The sequence below is a fragment of the Budorcas taxicolor genome, chromosome 13 (assembly GCF_023091745.1).
Source record: "Budorcas taxicolor isolate Tak-1 chromosome 13, Takin1.1, whole genome shotgun sequence".
NCBI lineage: Eukaryota > Metazoa > Chordata > Mammalia > Artiodactyla > Bovidae > Budorcas > Budorcas taxicolor.
This window is the reverse complement of record NC_068922.1, coordinates 12,163,139-12,182,781: the sequence shown is the minus strand read 5'-3', so window position 1 is coordinate 12,182,781 and position 19,643 is coordinate 12,163,139. Positions and strand designations below refer to the sequence as shown.

At 43.8% G+C, this 19,643-nt stretch overlaps 1 protein-coding gene across 2 annotated transcripts in view; it reads left to right on the top strand.

Moving 5' to 3' along the window:
• SFMBT2 (Scm like with four mbt domains 2) overlaps positions 1 to 19,643 on the top strand; it is a 180,678-nt gene that overhangs the window by 140,251 nt on the left and 20,784 nt on the right. For both annotated transcript variants that reach the window (XM_052650792.1, XM_052650793.1), the window contains 4 exons: positions 5,498 to 5,611; positions 11,358 to 11,400; positions 13,171 to 13,241; positions 16,076 to 16,215. In XM_052650792.1, the coding sequence (XP_052506752.1) occupies positions 5,498 to 5,611; positions 11,358 to 11,400; positions 13,171 to 13,241; positions 16,076 to 16,215 (368 nt within the window). The remainder of the gene's footprint in view (positions 1 to 5,497; positions 5,612 to 11,357; positions 11,401 to 13,170; positions 13,242 to 16,075; positions 16,216 to 19,643) is intronic.

The window sequence follows — 19,643 nt, the reverse complement described above, 5'->3', positions numbered from 1 at the left end:
GAATGCAAGTGTGCGGTAGTTTGAATATTCTTTGGCATTGCCCTTCTTTGGGACTGGAATGAAAACTGACCTTTTCCAGTCCTGTGGCCACTGCTGAGTTTTCCAGATTTGCTGGCATATTGAGTTCAGCACTTTCAAAGCATCATCTTTCAGAATTTGAAATTTCTTAACTGGAATTCCCTCACCTCCACTAGCTTTGTTCGTAGCAATGCTTCCTAAGGCCCACGTGACTTCACATTTCAGGATGTCTGACTCTAGGTGAGTGAGTACACCATCGTGGTTATCTTGGTCATGAAGATCTTTTTTGTATAGTTCTTCTGTGTATTCTTGCCACCTCTTAATATCTTCTGCTTCTGTTAGGACCATTTCTGTCCTTTATTGTATACGTCTTTGCATGAAATGATCCCTTGGTATCTCTAATTTTCTTGAAGAGATCTCTAGTCTTTCCCATTCTGTTGTTTTCCTCTATTTCTTTGCATTGATCGCTGAGGAAGGCTTTCTTATCTCTCCTTGCTATTCTTTGGAACTCTGCATTCGGATGGGTATATCTTTCCTTTTCTCCTTTACCTTTAGCTTCTCCACTTTCCTCAGCTATTTGCAAGGCCTCTGCAGACAACTGTTTTGCTTGTTTGCATTTCTTTTTTGGGGGGATGGTCTTGATCACTGCATTCTGCACAGTGTCACAAACGTTCATCCATAGTTCATCAGGCACTCTGTCTATCAGATCTAATTCCTTGAATCTATTTCTCCCTTCCACTGTATAATCATGAGGGATTTGATTTAGGCCATACCTGAATGGTCTAGCGGTTTTCCCTACTTTCTTCAATTTAAGTCTGAATTTGGCAATGAGGATTTCATGATCTGAGCCCCAGGCAGCTCCTTGTCTTCTTTTTGCTGACTGTATAGAGCTTCTCCATCTTTGACTGCAAAGAATATAAGCAATCTGATATCACTATTGACCATCTGGTGATGCCCATGGGTAAGAGTCTTCTCTTGTGTTGCTGGAAGAAAGTGTTTGGTATGACCAGTGCGTTCTCTTGGCCAAACTCTGTTAGCCTTTGCCCTGTTTCATTCTGTACTCCAAGGCCAAATTTGCCTGTTACTCCAGGTATCCCTTGACCTCCTACTTTTATATTCCAGTCCCCTATGATGGAAAGGACATCTTTTTTGGTTGTTAGTTCCAGAAAATCTTGTAGGTCTTCATATCTATATATATATAGATACAGATATATATGGGTGTGTTTGTGTGTGTGTGTGTATATATATATATATATATATATGGTGTGTAAATATATGTATGTGTATGTATGAGTGTGTATATATATGCATGTATATTATGGCTTGGTATATATATATGTGTATGTGTACATATGGGTCTGTATATGTATATGTGTGTGTATATATGGCTGTGTGTATATATATGTAGGGATATATGTGGGTGTTTCTATGTATAAGACTTCCCCAGTGGCTCAGTGGTAAAGAATCCACCTGTAATGCAGGAGACATAGGAGTCACAGTTTCGATCCCTGGGTCGGGAAGATCCCCTGGAGGAGGAAGTGGCAACCCACTCCAGTATTCTTGCCTGGAAAATCCTATGGACAGAGGAGCCTGGTAGTCTGCAGTCCCTCGGGTTACAGAAAGTTGGATGCGACTGCACATGCAGGTCCACACAATACATATGTGTGTGCGTGTGTGTATATTTATATAGGGTATGTATATTTATATAATGCGTTTGTATATATATGGGGGTGTGTGTGTTTATATATGTATATATGTGTATGGGTGTATGTGTATGTGTATGTATGTATACATATATAGGTGTGTATATACATGTATGTATATATAGGTGTGTATATGTATATATATGGGGTGTATATATAGGTATGTGTGTATATATATGTATGTGTAGATGGGTGTGTATATATGTATATACATATACGTGTGTATATATGTATGTGTATAGATGGGTGTGTGTATATATGTATGTGTGTGTATATATATAGGTGTGTATATATATATGGGTGGGTATATATATGTATATATATATAGGTGTGTGTATATATATATGGGTATATATATGTATGTATGTGAGTATATATATGTATGTATATATGGGTTATGTGTGTGTATATATATATATATAGGTGTGTATATATATAGGTGAGTATATATATGTATGTATATACGGGTGTGTATATATGTATATACATGAAGGTATATATATGGATATACATATGGGTGTATATATGTGTATACATGGGGTATATATCGACATATATATCTATATATAGGACTTGCACATCTGAAGAAGGAGGCGGGGGTCGCTGTCTGTGAACAGGCTTTGGAGACCACCAGTCAGCTACAGAGGTTCTGGGTGGGCAGCAACAGCCCTGGCTCTGGTTTTCTTAAGCGAAATGGGGATATGATTGGGGAAGAATTTGATGGGAGGCTGAGGAGGGAGATCTACTCCCTAGAAGGCTTTGCAGTAGGAACCAAAGGCGAGTTTGGGTTTTCAGGCTGCTGTTGTGCTCGGTGTGACTTCTGACTGACCGTGTTCTCCGCACGAACCTGCCTTGAATGCCTTCCTAGGCTCCTGAGCGAGATTGCCTGGGTTTGAGCCCTAGATCCCCTCTTACCAGCCGTCTGATGTTTTCCTGACCCTCAGTTTGTCGTCGTCGTTCAGTCACTGAGCCTCGTCCAGCTCTTTGTGGCCCTGTGACTGCAGCTCGCCAGGCCTCCCTGTCCCTCCCTGTCTGTCCGAGTTTGCCCGAGTTCGCTTTCACTGAATCAGTGATGCCATCCAACCATCTCACCCTCTGCTGTCCTCCTCTCCCGCTCTCAGTCTGTCTCAGCATCAGGGTCTTTTCCAGTAAGTTGGCTCTTTGCATCAGGTGTGAGCATTGGAGCTTCAGCTTAGTTTACTCATCTGTAAAATGGGAGTGAAACCATCTGATCTCCCAGGGTCGTAAGGATAAAACTCTTTGAAAAGTACCTGCACAAGAGTGAGTGTCCTAAGAGTTCACCATCCATGGCTCTCTCCCTCCACTTACACGTTTAATCCCATTTCTGTCGTTTTCTTTCTGATGGTTTCCTAACCTGTGTAGCTCTTGTCAGCTAGTTTTGCTGTGTGTTGATTCCTTAGGAATTCAGCTCCAGGGCTGAGACGAGTGAGGGCTTCTCTGAGATCCCGCTCTGTGGGCAGCGTCTGCAGATGGACGGTGCGGAGTGGATGCTGGGCGGGGCTTCCAGGACCCAGGTCCTGCTTTCTGTCTTTCAGTGCTCATCCTTCTCACTGCACACTTGAGCCCATCCGACTATTAGTGTCAGCGCTAGACGAGGTTAGGGGCTTCCCAGGTGGCGCAGTGGTCAAGAATGGCAATCCACTCAGGTATTTCTTGCCTGGGAAATCCCATGGACAGAGGAGCAGTGGCCCAGTGGTTAAGGATCCACCCTCCATTGCAGGTGATGTGGGTTGATCTCTGATCTGGGAAGACCCCACGTGCCTTTTGTTGGGCAGTTAAGTTTGTGCCCTGTAGCTATGGAAGCCCAGGCACCAGAACAAGAGAGAAACCTGGAGAAAGCCCATATGCAGCAGTGAAGACCTAGCACAGCCAAAAATAAGATAAAAAGCAAAATGATTCTTAGGAAAAGAAATATATGAATGTTTATATTGCTACAGAAGTGTGTATGTTAAAGCACACTAATATGATGTGATGTCTGAACTAGCAGATGGGAAGAAGTAATCTATAAAGGTCACTTTCTACTCCCTCCTGAAGTATGACTTTGACCTTGAAAATCTGATTTGTACCTAAACACATCTACTATTTGTATGTAGTGGATGAATTCAGCCTGTTAGCAAAATTGCTGAGTAGCTAAGAAATAGGCTCTCTCTTTGTATTTTTGTGAGCATGGAGATGAGGGAGTGCCCTTTGTAATGGGAAACAGCTCGGTGACTCTTCACTGGCCCATCTGCCGAATCCAGTGCCCTTCTCGACAAGAAAAGATCAGTTTTGTATTTGAAGCTAGTTGGGGAGTTTCTTTAGCTTTTGTCTGTTTTGGCAGTTTTGATGATTTCTTTAGCAGATTAGTTAAATGTTGGTTGAGTCATTTAATGCAGGGCGGAAATGCTTTCTAGTCATTCAACTGTGTTGGAACCTAAGCCCTATAAACCTGCTTGCATTCTTGTAGGTTATGTATCTTTCAAATTATCGGAGAATTCAGTGAAAAGGAAGTTAGGATTGATAACCATAGTAATGACTTTCTCTGAGAACACATCAGAAGTTCAGTGTGATGACTGGAGGTCATGTGTGTATAAGCATCTGCTGTCCGTGTTCCAGGCGCTTTGTGTACACCAAAGTTAGGTTTTAGCGCTAAATCTGGTACCTAGGTTTGTCAGATAATGGACTCTGGGAGCCAGTGTTGCGGAAATAGTGAGGAGATTTTATGTTTACTAGTATTGAGCTTCCAGAAGCTAAGTTTTGGAGGGGAAGTGCGATTCAGAATTCACCAGGTGATGTGTGATCGCTTGGTGTGTGATGGAGTTTCTAAGAGTGTTAACTTTTGTTTTGATTCCCAGTGAAGAAACAAAAGCACAGCAAGATTAAGTGGTCAGGGCCAGGGGGTCACTCCATTAATAGAGCTCTTTCTTATCTTTTGATTCTTGGTTCAAGAGTGTAATAGAGCTCTTTCTTATCTTTTGATTCTTGGTTCAAGAGTGTCTCTCCTCACAGGGTGCTTTTAAAGGACTGTCGATTTGGTGCAGAATCTCCTTCTCTTTACCAGTTTGCAGGGTCCCAGATTTATTCTCTCAGTGACCAGAGTCCCTTGGAACCTCTGCTCATATTGTATCCAGATCTTTTCTCTCAGAGTCTCTCAGCTGCTATGCTGACTTAACACAAGGCATCGTTTTGACTATGATATGCAGGCAGATCCCCACCAAAGAGACTCTCCTGCCTAAGTGACTTCGGTGTCACATGGCAAGAGTCTGAATTCAGAAGAAGTGACGTGGTCAAAGGATAAAGGACCGTGTCCCCTAGGGAACTGTGCTTTGATGCTCACTGCTTATAACCAGCATCACTGAACTCTCCCAGTTCCTTTTAACTGGAACATCTAACTTCTGTTGGTTGAAGGTTGACCTCTGCTTGGTGCTGGGTGAAGAATGTCTTGGTGCCCCCACCCCACAGGCTGGACTACCTTCTTTAGCTTCAGAGCCATTCTTAGGAAAGAAAGATGCTACAGTTGTCCCCAGTCATCCTTCCCCTTTCTCTTGTTTTCAGGGGAAAGTATGTCTTTTCCAAGCCCCCCTTCTTGTGAATCCTGTAAACTCCTGCTACCGGACCTCTCTGGTGCTTCTATCTGTCGTAAAACACTGTTGGCTTTGGGTTCAGCTTTCAGAACAATGTCTCCCCCCTCCCCGCTCAGAGCCGCTCTGATTCCCCCTCCTTCTGTGTCTTTGTTGTTAACACCTGTTCGCACCTGTTGTCTCGACTCCCCACAGGCCTGCAGAGCCCGGCTCCAGAGTTCATCGTGGACGTTGAATCTATGGACATCTTCCCTGTGGGTTGGTGTGAGGCCAACTCCTACCCTCTGACTACACCACACAAGACAGCCTGTGAGTATTGTCCCACTCGGAGCCTTGCTGGGCATCTCTGGGACTTAGGTGAATAAATAGGCAATTTGGTAAAGAGAGTGGAGCCAAACTGTAAAAATCAAAAAGTGTTCTCAGTTTTGCACAGAACAGCAGGACTTCTGTCTCATTCATCCTGTAAGTGTCTGCGTGAGATGAATGTCTGCAGGTACTTCCCAGCTTGAGAAACCAAGTCACAGTGACAAGGTGGAGATGAGCGTCTGGGATCTTTACTCCCTGTTTGTATTCATGAAAAAGTTTAAGCTAAGTACTATACATTTGTATGATTATATCTGAGAAAGAACTTATTCTCCTAAGGTTTACCCCAAAGGTTTATCCCAAAACCAATTGTAATTGGTTCCAATAATTTACTGACATAAACACTTAACTATTCCTGGCAATGAAGAGATGAGGCCAAAGTGAAAACAATGCCCAGCTGTGGATGTGACTGGTGATGGAAGTAAAGTCCGATGCTGCTGGAATGTTAGGTCCATGAATCAAGATGAATTAGAAGTGGTCAAACAGAAGATGGCAAGAGTGAACATCGACATTTTAGGAATCAGTGAACTAAAATGGACTGGAATGGGTGAATTTAACTCAGATGAGCATTATATCTACTACTGTGGGCAAGAATCCCTTAGAAGAAATGGAGTAGCCCTCAGAGTCAACGGAAGAGTCTGATATGCAGTGCTTGGATGTAAGCTGAAAAACGACAGAATGATCTCTGTTCATTTCCAAGGCAAACCATTCAATACCATAGTAATCCAAGTCTATGCCCCAACCAGTTATGATGAAGAAGCTGAACTTGAACGGTTATATGAAGATCTACAAGACCTTCTGGAACTGACACCCAGAAAAGATGTCCTTTTCATCATAGGGGACTGGAATGCAAAAGTACGAGGTCAAGAGATACCTGGAGTAACAGGCAAGTTTGGCCTTGGAGTACAGAATGAAGTAGGGCAAAGGCTAACAGAGTTTGGCCAAGAGAATGCACTGGTCATAGCAAACACCCTCTTCCAACAACACAAGAGAAGATTCTACACATAGACATCACCAGATGGTCGACACCAAAATCAGATTGCTTATATTCTTTGTAGCCAAAGATGGAAAAGCTCTATACAGTCAGCAAAACAAGATTGGGAGCTGACTGAGGCTCAGATCATGAAATCCTCATTGCCAAATTCAGACTTACATTGAAGAAAGTAGGGAAAACCACTAGACCATTCAGGTATGACCTAAATTAAACCCCTTACGATTATACAGTGGAAGTGACAAATAGATTCAAGGGATTAGATCTGATAGAGTGCCTGAAGAACTATGGACAGACATTTGTGACATTGTTCAGGAGGCAGTGATCAACACCATCACCAAGAGAAAGAAATGCAAAAAGGCAAAATGGTTGTCTGAGGAGGGCTTACAAATAGCTGAGGAAAGAAGAGAAGCTAAAGGTAAAGGAGAAAAGGAAAGATATTCCCATTTGAATGCAGAATTCCAGAGACTAGCTAGGAGAGATAAGAAAGCCTTCCTCAGTGATCAGTGCAAAGAAATAAGGAAAACAATAGAATGGGAAAGAATAGAGATCTCTTCAAGAAAATTAGAGATACCAAGGGAACATTTCATGCAAAGACGTGCACGATAAAGGACAGAAATGGTATGGACCTAACAGAAGCGGAAGATACTAGGAAGACGGGGCAAGAATACACAGGAGAACTGTACAGAAAAGATCTTCATGACCCATTTAACCACGATGGTGTACTCACTCACCTAGAGCCAGACATCCTGGAATGAGAAGCCAAGGTGGGCCTTAGGAAGCATCACTGCGAACAAAGCTAGTGGAGGTGATGGAATTCCAGTAGAGAAATTTCAAATCCTAAAGGATGATGCTGTGGAAGTACTGCACTCAATATGCCAGCAAATTTGGAAAACTCAGCAGTGGCCACAGGACTGGAAAAGGTCGGTTTTCATTCCAATCCCAAAGGAAGGCAATGCTAAAGAATGTTCAAACTACCACACAATTGCACTCATCTCACACGCTAGGGAAGTAATACTCACTGTTCTCCAAGCCAGGCTTAAAGAGTACATGAACTGTGAACTTCCAGATGTTTAAGCTGATTTTAGAAAAGGCTGAGGAACCAGAGATCAAATTGCCAACATCTGTTGGATCATTGAAAAAGCAAGAGAGTTCCAGAAAAACATCTACTTCTGCTTTATTGACTATGCCAAAGCCGTTGACTGTGTGGATCACAACAAACTATGGAAAATTCTTCAAGAGATGGGAATACCAGGCCACCTTACCTGCCTCCTGAGAAATCTGTATGAATGTCAAGAACCAACAGTTAGAACCGGACATGGAACAAAAGACTGGTTCCAAATTGGGAAGGGAGTACGTCAAGGCTGTATGTAGGTTGTCTCCCTGCTTATTTAACTTATATGCAGAGTATATCATGCAAAATGCCAGGCTGGATGAAGCACAAGCTAGAATCAAGATAGCCGGGAGAAATATCCATAACCTCAGATATGCAGAGGACACCACCCTTATGGCAGAAAGCGAAGAAGAATTTAAGATCCTCTTGATGAAAGTGAAAGAGGAGAGTGAGAAAAGCTGGCTTAAAGCTCAACATTTAGAAAACTGAGATCATGGCATTTGGTCCCATTACTTCATGGCAAATAGATGGGGAAACAGTGGAAACAGTCAGACTCTATTTTCTTGGGCTCCAGAATCACTGCAGATGGTGACTGCAGCAATGAAATTAAAGGATGCTTGCTCCTTGGAAAAAAAGCTATGACCAACCTAGATAGCATATTAAAAAGCAGAGACATTACTTTGACAACAAAGATCCATCTAGTCAAAGCTATGGTTTTTCTAGTGGTCATGTATGGATGTGAGAGTTGGACTATCGAGAAAGCTGAGCGCCAAAGAATTGATGCTTTTAAACTGTAGTGTTGGAGAAGACTCTTGAGAGTCCCTTGGACTGTAAGGAGATCAAACCAGTTAGTCCTAAAGAAAATCAATCCTGAATATTCATTGGAGGGCCTGATGCCGAAGTTGAAACCTCAATATTTTAGACACCTGATGCGAAGAACTGACTTACTAGAAAAGACCGTGATGCTGGGGAAGATTGAAGGAGGGAGAAGGGGACAACAGAAGTTGAGGTGGTTGGATGGCATCACTGACTGGATGGACATGATTTTTAGCAAGCTCCGGGAGCTGGTGATGGATAGGGAAGCCTGGCGTGCTGCAGTCCATGGGGTCACAAAGAGTCAGACACGACTGAGAGACTGACCTGAACTGATTCTTGGCATTAAATTACCAGTGAGATTTCAATTGGGACTTTGAAGGGGGCATTACATTACATCCTTCTGATCACAAAAGTGCCAAATCAAACCAATATTAGTAGTCAAAATAACCCAGCATCCCATACACACACACATACACTCACAAACACACCACTTAAATATATACAAGTGTGTGTTTTAATATAAATTGTTGTAGGTCATTATCCTGAAATGGTAACCATTTAAAAAAATATTAATTTATAGTATATGATAATTCATTCAATAATAAATCTTAGCATTTATAATTCTACCCTAATGTGTCAACAGTAGTATTTAAAATTGTCCTTAAATATAAGGCTTTTAATTTTTTGTGAAATAGGTTAGATATTTCTAATGTTTTCTTTATTAATTTGTATGCTGGCTAACTATTTTTTAGCACCCTCCCGTGAGGTTCATTTACGTAGATGCTCAGAATATTGCTGTAAAGAGAGTTCCCTGCCATCGCCGGCCTCCTGTTTCCTGAGGTCGAGAAATTTTGAAGGACACAAGAAACTTAACAGTTCTCACCAAGTGTCAGATGGGGTTATTCATGTGAATAAAGTAGGGGCCCAAGCTATAGACAGAGGTGGATTCTAAGAGGTTCTTTTGCCCTGTACCCAGTACTGCATACCGAATCTCATCCAATGACAGTAACGTCTTGCCGTCAGTTTAAAATACTTCTTAAGTTATGAGCTTAGAATAATGATTTCAGCATTAAGGGCCTTCTTTGCCTTTTATTCTCACTTAAAATGTCTTGGGTCCTTGGCTGTCAGCCCCCACAGCCCTGGGCAGGTCCTCCCCCGGCTCTACAGGTTTAGATCCAATCCTCCGTGCCTGCTTGTGCCTCAGACAGAAATTCGTGTCCTGACCCTCTCGCTTCCTCCTTCACTGGCTTTGGGAGGGGAGGAGCATTTTCAGTTTTTCTGGGTGAAAGCCCATGCAGGTTAAGGTGAACGCAGTAACGTTTCGTCTATGTTCCCCAGACTGTTGTGTTTGGCTTGTCATCAAGACATCACACAATTTGGGCATCTCACCCTAATTAACAAAGACCGACTTAGGCAACGTAGTCTGCACACTCATCTTCCCCTTTAGAGGTCACAGAGTTTGTACTTTCTCATAGTAATTACAGGCAGACTTTGTTGTCACAGGTCATTTTTACACATAGAAAGTTTCAGGCATCCCTGCATCAAGCACGCCTGTGATACCACTTTTCCGACAATGCTTTTTCGCTTCGTGTCTTTGTGTCACATTTTGGTAATTCTTGCCGTATTTCTACCTTTTTCATCATTATTGTATTTGTTGTCGTCATCTGTGATCAGTGACCTTTGGATGTCACCACCATAACTCAGTGACGCTCAGATGATAGCATTTAACAATCAAGTATTTTTGATTAATGTATATACACTGTTTTTTAGACAGAATATTATTATGATACACACTTGATAGACTACAGATTTATAGTAGACTTATAAAACAACTTTTATATGCACTGGGAAACCAGAAAATTCCCGCGACTCCTTTATTTTGATAGTCACTCTATTGGGTGGTCTGGAACCAAACCCACAATATCTCTGAGGTCTGCCTGTCCTGGAATTGGATACTAAATAAAATCAAGAATAGGTGAAATTTTGAATCACTATTTCTCTTGTTTATTTGTGTTCTCGTGTTGTTTCTCATACACGCATTTTGCTTTGAAGAGGCAAAGTCTAATTAAACCTGCCAAACTCCGACAGCTTTAGAAATTCTGTGAGCATTAATTTTTCCTAATGTTGGAAGATGCAGGATTATCTATGTCTGAGTTAGTAGATGCCAAAAGCTCTAGTCTGTCTTTGTGAAGGTGATTCCAGCCAGTTCTAAATGTAACCTGGAGATATTCTTAACCTCAGGTTATTGTTGGCTGGTTTCTGTCACTGTTTGACAGACGTATATATTTGCTAGGTACCAATCTGCTTTTTAATGATAAAATGTTGTAGTTTATAAACGTGCCTCTAATCCTAATTTGGGAGCATGCTGCAGTGGTAAAATTATTTGCTGTATCACGCTTTCTGTGGGGAAAAGTCATCTGGATAATCAGTGCTTCTACCAGTCCATTTCACCAGCTGTGTTCCTGGGAGGTCTGATATGTGTATTCTTTTTATTAGAAGCACATTTTAGAATAAAGTAGCCCATGTAGTGATAAGGTAAAATGTACTAAATTCTCTTTAGATTTCATTTCTGAAAAGTCAAAGTCCCCCGTTTTGTGCTGGAAGAGATAAAGATAAAATTGTGGCCGGAATGAAGTAACTTTTCAGTTTTCAAATTGTTACTTTAAAAACAGACACAGTTCTATACCTATGGAGCCATTAAAAAAAATGCTTATTCCCAACTCGCTGTTAAAGCCGGTTTTCTTTTTTCCCCCCTTTTGCCTGTTTTACAGCACAAAAGAAGAGGAAGATCGCAGTTGTGCAGCCAGAAAAACAGTAAGTGTTTTTTCACAAAAACTCCATGATAATCTATGAAGTATCTTTAAAGAGGATGGAAATAGGGCTGCTTTTGTTAGAGAGCTGGTCCCAGCCTAGCACAGGAGTCAGGGCGACAGGAAAACATGTACTGAGCGTCTGTTTTGTGCAGGACACGCGGGGTCTGCTTCTTAAGGAATTTCTTTTCCAGACTGTAACCTCTCACTTTCGTCCCAGCGTAGCTGACCTGAAGGATGCCCACGGTCCTGCGTTCTGGTCAGGGTGCTCTGCGACAGTTCTCCAGGTCTTTAATGCCCCAGGGCCCCCACAGAGCTGCCTGTCCAGGCCTCAGCTCTGCCCCCTTACAGCCCGGTGAGCTGGAGCAGGTTGTTTTATTACTCCGTACCTCAGTGCTTTCCTTTGTAAAATACCTATTTCTTGGGGAGTTTTAGAAAGATTAAATTAGAGTCTACATGAAGATGTGTGGGCCCTCCATTGCCAAATAAATGTAGGTCACTCCACGTTTCAATTGTAAGTTTATGAGGAAGGGGATGTTCTGTAGTGTGTGGACCTACTGGCTGTATATTTTTGGAAAATTGTCACTGTTAGTACCACGTTTATAAATGTCTGGAATACACCATGATAAACATCCCTTACTGAGTGAATCTGTTTTCTTAATACACTGATGGAAAGGGAGTTGAAAGCAGCTTCTTTTTTCATGTACTGAAGTTTAAACTTAAAATCAAATAATAGCTTCATTGTTATTTGATGTGAATAACAGTTTCACGGGTATTCTGAGTATGTTTCTAACAGTGTATCAGGCTAATCATCTGACTCCAGTTTTATGTGGATAACACTGAAATAGAGAGGTAAAAGCTAAAATAACAGTCCCCCTCATGAATCTCAGTTTGAATTCATGACTCCTAAATTTGCAGCCTGTGGATCAGCAGTTTTCTCCTTTACTTGCATCTATCACTAGACAGCTCATTAAAAAACACAGGTCTCCAGGCCCCATCTGCAGAATTTCTGATTCAGGATGTCTGTGATGGGGCCTGAGCTTCTCCACGTGTAACAGGCTCCCAGGTAATGCTGATCTGACAGCTTGGGGAGCCCGCTTTGAGACCCAGCACCATAGATGATCCCACTAAGAGCCCTTATTACTATTTACTTGGAGTTTACGTAACTGTTCATCTGTGCAGTTTCTATGAAATCAACCTGTACATCTCCTGGAAACCCAATTTGCCTTTTTCCCCTTGAGTGATAGTTTTTATATTTGTTCAGCAACTTTTTGCTGAACAGCAGCACAGACTTCTGTCCTAGACTAATAAGCCTACTTCACATTTTAAGAATCGTCAATTTTGAGATTTTTCTTTGAGGATCTACTTTTCAGTGTGGCCTCAACCCATACACGCACGGACCCCAGAAATCAAAAGTCAGCAGAAGAAAGTCATTAATAAGGGAAAGTCTGACTTTAATGAAAGTCAGTGCAAACTGATGTTTTTGCATGTCCTAAATATGATTGAGGACATTCTTTAACAAGCGACATGCCCAGGAAGTGACCTAGAGGAGCCTCAGAGATCAGTGATGACCCCCTCGAGGGGCGGGTGACCTACAGGCTCCTTGGAATTATTGTTAAGAATTGCCCCCCGGTGATCTTACCTGTTCTTATCCATGCGCGCATTGTGTCTTACATATTTATAGCTTAGATTCCTGTAAGTTATGAAAAGACTTTGGAAGGTACTGGTTTCTTCTGTAGCCTGGGACCCACGGGCGTTTCTCCTTTATCCACAGATCACCATCCACAGTGCCTGTTGAGAAAATACCTCACGACCTTTGTCTGTTCCCTCACCTGGACGCCACAGGTAAACCGGCTGCTTAGAACGCCCTGGGAGAAGGCAGTGGCACCCCACTCCAGTGTTCTTGCCTGGAGAATCCCAGGGACAGCGGAGCCTGGTGGGCTGCAGTCCATGGGGTTGCTAAGAGTCGGACACTACTGAGTGACTTCACTTTCACGTTTCACTCCCATGCATTGGAGAAGGCAATGGCACCCCACTCCAGTGTTCTTGCCTGGAGAATCCCAGGGACAGCGGAGGCTGGTGGGCTGCTGTCTATGGGGTCGCACAGAGTCGGACACGACTGATGTGACTTAGCAGCACCAGCAGGATGCCCTGGCCCTTCTCAGTGCGTTGCTGTGAGTGGAGACATGGGTATATTTTTAGGTCAATATGACAATACTCAACTTTGATATATTTTTAGGTCAGTATGAAAATACTCAACTTCGAGCCAACTATCTTTTTTTACAGATACCTGCTCCTTTAAAATTTTTTTCTAAGCTATATTCTCGGTGTCTTTCCCTTTTTGTTTCTTGGTCAGTAGCTAGAGACACTTCGCTTGGCATGAGAAGCTGGGTCCACGCATCACTTGGAAATTACATGTCCAGTTAGAACTGTGTATTGGGAATAATCATGTTGGAAAAGAGTTGGAAATATTATTAGGCATTTCTTTTTGGACATTTTATGTCATTTATGCCGGTGACCCTTGCATTTTTACACTAGTGGTTAATCTTTAAGTCCCCATAGACTTTTGAATTGTTCCCTAAAACCTTGTTTGAGTGGCTGGTTGGGAATAATATGTTTTTTTAATGTATAAAGTCCTGTGTCTTACAGTAACTTTTAAAAACATAAATGTGAATTACCTTTGGATTACAAATCTGATTATAGACATGTTTGTACATTAAGTAATATATTTGATTAAGTATTCTATTTTCCAGCCAAAAGGAAGTCTGCTCCGAACCCAAGATTAAAACTTGTGTACCATGGAAGAATCCTATTAGTCAAAGTTTTCTTTGCAGTAAAGAGAGCAGTTTTATGAGTAGACTTACTAAGATTGTTTTTTCTAAAGAGCTGGGCAGAGTAATCCTACCCTCGAATTTCCATGTAAATGTAGCTGTGGACTTCTTTTTTTTTTGCCTTTTTTATAAAATTCAAACTTAAGAATGATTTTAAAAGAACCATGTCATCTTTCAGAGTCGGTAATTGTTATTTGACTCCTTCTGTCTTATACTTGGAAAAATAACGTATCTCCCCCCTCACCTATTGGTTCTCAGTTAAAGTCCTATGAGAACAAAGCTTCCTGGACTATCAAATCACCATCCCAAATGAATAACAAGGTTTTAAAACTTATTTTTTAATTAGGGTATAATTGCTTTCCAGTGTTACTAGTTTCTGCTGTACAATGAAATGAATCCGCTATATGGATACATACATCTCCTGCCTCCCTCCACTCCTGCCCCCAATCCCACCTTTAGGTCATCACAGAGAGCTGAGCAGAGCTCCCTGAACTGTACGGCAGCTTTCCGCTAGCTCTCTGTTTTACACATGGTTCTCCATGTATATATGTGTGTATATGTTAATTTGTTGTTTTTCAGTCGCTAAGTCACGGCCGGCTTTTTGCAACCCCATGGACTGCAGCACATCAGGCTCGCCTGTCCTTCACTATCATCTCCCAGAGTTTGCACATATTCATGTCCACTGAGTCAATGATGCTATCTAACCATCTCGTCCTCTGCCACCCCCTTCTGCTTTTGCCGTCGATCTTTCCGAGCATCAGAGTCTTTTCCAGTGGTTCAACTCTTTGCATCAGATGGCCAAAGTATTGGAGCTTCAGCATCAGTCCTTCCAATGAATATTCAGGGTTGAGTTCTTGAAGACCGATTTGTTTAATCTCCTTGCAGTCCATGGGACTCTCAAGAGTCTTTTCCAGCACCGCATTTCAAAAGGATCAGTTCTTTGGCGCTAAGCCTTCTTTGTATATATATGTCAGTCTTACTCCCTCAATAACAAGTTTTTGCACAGAAAGACCACTGTTAGTGCAGCTTGGCTCGGAGCAGCTGTGAGAGAGGGTGGATCTCAGCTGGTCCTGTGACCACATCCCGTGTGTGTAGATGGCCGATGGGTTCCACTGACACCTTACCATTTAGTTCTGCTTTTCCCTGTGGCACCTTGAGACACAACTAAATCAACACCTTGCCTGTTCACCTTCTAAGCTGAAAGAGCAATGAGGGAAATGCATATTCAAGTCCCTGGGAGGCACAGTTCACGTCCCTGGGACTGGCAAAATGAGGAAGCCCTGCCGTATCTGGTGTTGGCCTGGGTGTGGGGCAATGGCGAACATATACGCACTATCATATATAAAGTACGTAACTGACAGACACTGTGGAGCACGAGGAGCTATATTCAGTTTTTGTAATAACTTTTAAGGAAAAGACTCTGAAAAAGAACATACATATATATATATATATATATATATATATATGATTTCCCTGGTGGCTTAGTGGTAAAGAATCCTGCCAATGCAGGAACATGGCTTTGATCCCTAGGTCGGGAAAAATCCCTTGTAGAAGAAAATGGCAACCCACTCCAGTACTCTTGCTTGGAAAATCTCATGGACAGAGGAGTCTGGCAGACTGTAGTCCACGGGGCTGCAAAGAGCTGGACACGACTTAGTGACGGGTCAACATCATCAGCTATATGTATGTGGATAGCTGAGTCATTGTGCTGTATACTGGGGACTCGCAGGGCATGGTGGGTGTAAAGCATTCTGATAGGGGGTCTCAGGGCCCCTCTGGGTAACTTGGTTGGTGTGGTGGGCTAAGCTGTGGGTCCTGGAGCCTCGACCGTGTTTCTCTTCCACGCAGGAACGGTGAACGGGAAGTACTGCTGTCCTCAGCTTTTCATCAACCACCGGTGTTTCTCAGGTCCCTACCTCAACAAGGGCAGGATCGCCGAGCTGCCGCAGTCGGTGGGGCCAGGCAAATGCGTGCTGGTCCTTAAGGAGGTAAAGCTCGTCCACAGCCACAGACGGTGGGGCGGTGGGGGGTTGGGCACGGTCCCTGAGGGAATCACAGGAGTTGGGGTCCATTCATGTGCCAAGCACCCCCTTCCTCTCCATCCTGCACACTGAAGGCAGTCATACACAGATGGGAACAGTGTTCCAGCCCGGGAAGACTCCCTTCTATTGGAGGGGGTGCTCCTCCCTCCCCAAGTCAGCGGAAACGCTCACTACATTTGAGTAAAGTCTTTGGTGAGTCATCACTTTTTTGTTTAAAAAGGTGACCTGTCTTGAACCTTCGTATAGTCCCATTCCTGTTTTTGTGACAAAAAAGCATGTCCAGAACATCACCTGCACCATGATGAGTGTGTTGTAATTCCTTGGGCATGAGGGGTCTGTTTATCCATCCATTTAGCCACTGAACAAACTTGCGTGAGCTGGGCTTTGTATCAAGAACAGGGCCTGGGCTCGAGGAAGGGGGCCGCCCACTCTAGGGATTGGAAAAGCCATCTGAGCAGCCTGGAGCATCGGCGGGATCACAGGAAGGAATGCTTGAAGCGCCTTGAACTTGCGGACCATAGGGCCGGGCCTGGAAAGTGCAGAAATCTGAGTCTAGAGAGTCCTAGGGCCTGGACCCTGTCCCTGGCGCTTGGCCTGTGTTCTTATTTAGGCCTGCTTTTCTTTAGACCCATCACCTTCATGTTTTACATCCCCAAATTACTGGAGGCCTGGCCCAGCCTAAGTGGCGAGTGGACCCCATTGAAGAGAAATTGGTAGTGAAAGGGAGATGGTGGCTGGGGGAGGGCAGCCCCTCTCAAGGGCCTTAGGGAGATCCGGGTGGGAGGTGAGCTCCAGCTGTGTTAAGCTGACACAGACTGTAGACCCTGCAGGTGTTAGACTTGGTCAGGGAAGAAACCAAGCCCAACTTACACATGGGAATTCCTGTCACAGTGTGAAATAAGGCCCCTAGACCAGGAATGGGCTCCCAAGTCCCCCAGCAGTTTCAGGCCAAGCGGTCATCCTTGCCACAGCCTTGTCCCTTGCCTGTATTTGTGCCTGACTTTGTTGCCAGCGATCAGAATGGAACGGGAGACTGGCACAAACCTGGTACTTGTTTAAAGTCCCTGTGAGGCTGTGTCACACCCACGTGATTGTGAGGTCCGTGGCCACCTGGGGGCCCTGTTAACAAACATGGGGACCTTAGAGCCCAGTCTCTCTCTGAGGCTTGACTAGTTTGCTTTGCTACATACTTGGTCAACAGTAGTTAGCCCTGATCGATTCTCTGAGAGGTGCCAGCAGCTAAGTTTAAAAGCCAGGCCAGAGCAGTTTTTTGATGACAAAACTAGTTTTTTGCTGATGTTCAGAAAATGCATGAGGCAGGAAAGAGAGAGAAAAAAGAAGCAAGTGCTCTAGTTCTGTGAGTGCAAGAAAAGGGTGAGTCTGCCAAGCCAGGCTTTATGCTAATAGTCCTGCCTTGGACCTGTGTTTGGCTTCAGGTTGCATTTCACTTACGGAGAATGAGATCATTGGAGCAAAGACAGAGCATGTTTGCTTTATCGGGCCATTGGGTGTTCATAGTTAAAGGTTTCTCAGACTTGGGAAATGTAGGCTGATGGCTGTTTTCCCCCTGCTTCTTCTAGAGGTAGATGAGGTCTGTGCACGTGGTCACCATGCTGGCATTTGTTGAGGGGGGTGTGGTCTTGAGTGCTGAGAGGGTGGTGGACCAAAGACTGATCTCCCTCAGTCTGCGTCTGTGGGCTTAGTAGCGCTGTAGCCTCAGCAAGTACAGAAGTCGGTGTGGGGACTGAATGGTCCATGTATATTTCTTTTTGCCCATCTACACCTTCCAAGGATTTTTCGATCAGTTACTGCACACTTAGCGGCTACTGTCATGTCAGATAGTCTCCTAGCTGTGGGAACCGAGGAGAGAATGAAACATCGTACCTCGATCCATCTGTCCATTTAGACAGGTCCAAAGCAATTCAGAAGTGATAAGCATGTGCTGGTGGGTGCTGTCCTGGAAGCTGGGGGTGGGGGTCAAGGTGAGCAGGAGCTGTGCCCCCCCGGGTGAGTTGATTCCCCCCTGCCCATGGCCTCAGAGCAAGGACTTAGGCATTTCAGGTTATACTGGAAAGAGGAAAAGTCCTGCCTATGTGGCACCTGGTTAAGTCAGTCAACAAGTCAGAGATGCAGACGTGCCTCTGGACGATATTTTCTGGATTTTATACTGAACATTGACCACTGAGAACTGTGTACCAAGCATGTGGGTGATGGAAACTATAGCACATACGTAATGTGTGACGAAGGAATTAAGTAGACAGTGTCCAGGAAGGTCGGGAAAGATGTAATTTTTTCTTGTTAAGGTTTTTTTTATAAAGAAGAGAAGATACCTTTGTTGAATTTTCTCATTGTACCATAGGGTAGGATTTTGTAGGAAAGAAAATCAGTGGCAAGTGCTACCTCCTGAGCTTCCCTCTACTGACATAGATTTTATGGTACCAAACAAGTTTTTGGCGTGAATCAATCATTCATTAATTTTTAGGTGTGCAGAATAATTTGATTTCAGTGCCCATCTTGAAATTCATTGAAGAAATCCCCCAAATTATTTATTGAGCACAGGCATGGTTCTAGCTACGATGAATCAAGCAACGAACAAAATGAAGCCCCTGATTTCATTGAAAATCCTGATTTCTCGAGGATTAGGTTCTAGAGAGAGTGATGGTAAACAAATAAATCAACATGTTTTGGATACACGGAGGGTTTCCTAGTGACCTAGATATGGACTGTGAGAGTAAGGCCTTAACAGCAAGGGGAGGCAGCTATGGGACCGGGTAAATGATTCGGGCAAGTGAAGGTTTGCCTGTTGTACAGCCAGTTGGAGATGGGTGTGAGAGTCCAGCACACATTTGGTGACCATGGGTTTGCTAGTGTGTGGACAGTGTTTGCAGCCAGGTGCACTGTGGGGTGAATATAGGTGGAGGAGGACAGTCCAGCAGTTGCACCCTGAGGTCGCTGTCATTTGGGGGGCGGGCACAGAAGGATCAGAAGAGCCTCGGGTCCTGAGGGTAAGGGTAGGAAGTGTCTGCAGAGGAGGCAGTGCCCCCAGCTGCTGACGGGGTGAAATAGGACAAGGCCAAGAAGGACTCCTTCTTGGCAAAGCCGGCATCTCAGGTGATCTTGGTAAGACCTGTTTCCAGGAAGCCCTGTTGCACTGTGCCCCTGAGGAGCTGAAGGAGAGAGAGAGGAGTCCGTGGGTGTAGGCGGTTCTTGAGGGTTTTACCTACGGTGGAGACAGGAGTGAGGCGAGGTGCCGAAGATGAGAGATGGAGAAAGTAGTTTTCCTCCTTTAAGACGGGAGGCTGAAGCCCAGTGCACACACAGAGGGTGACAGTCCAGGGGAGAGGAAGGGGAGGATGAGGTGGGAGGGGATGGTG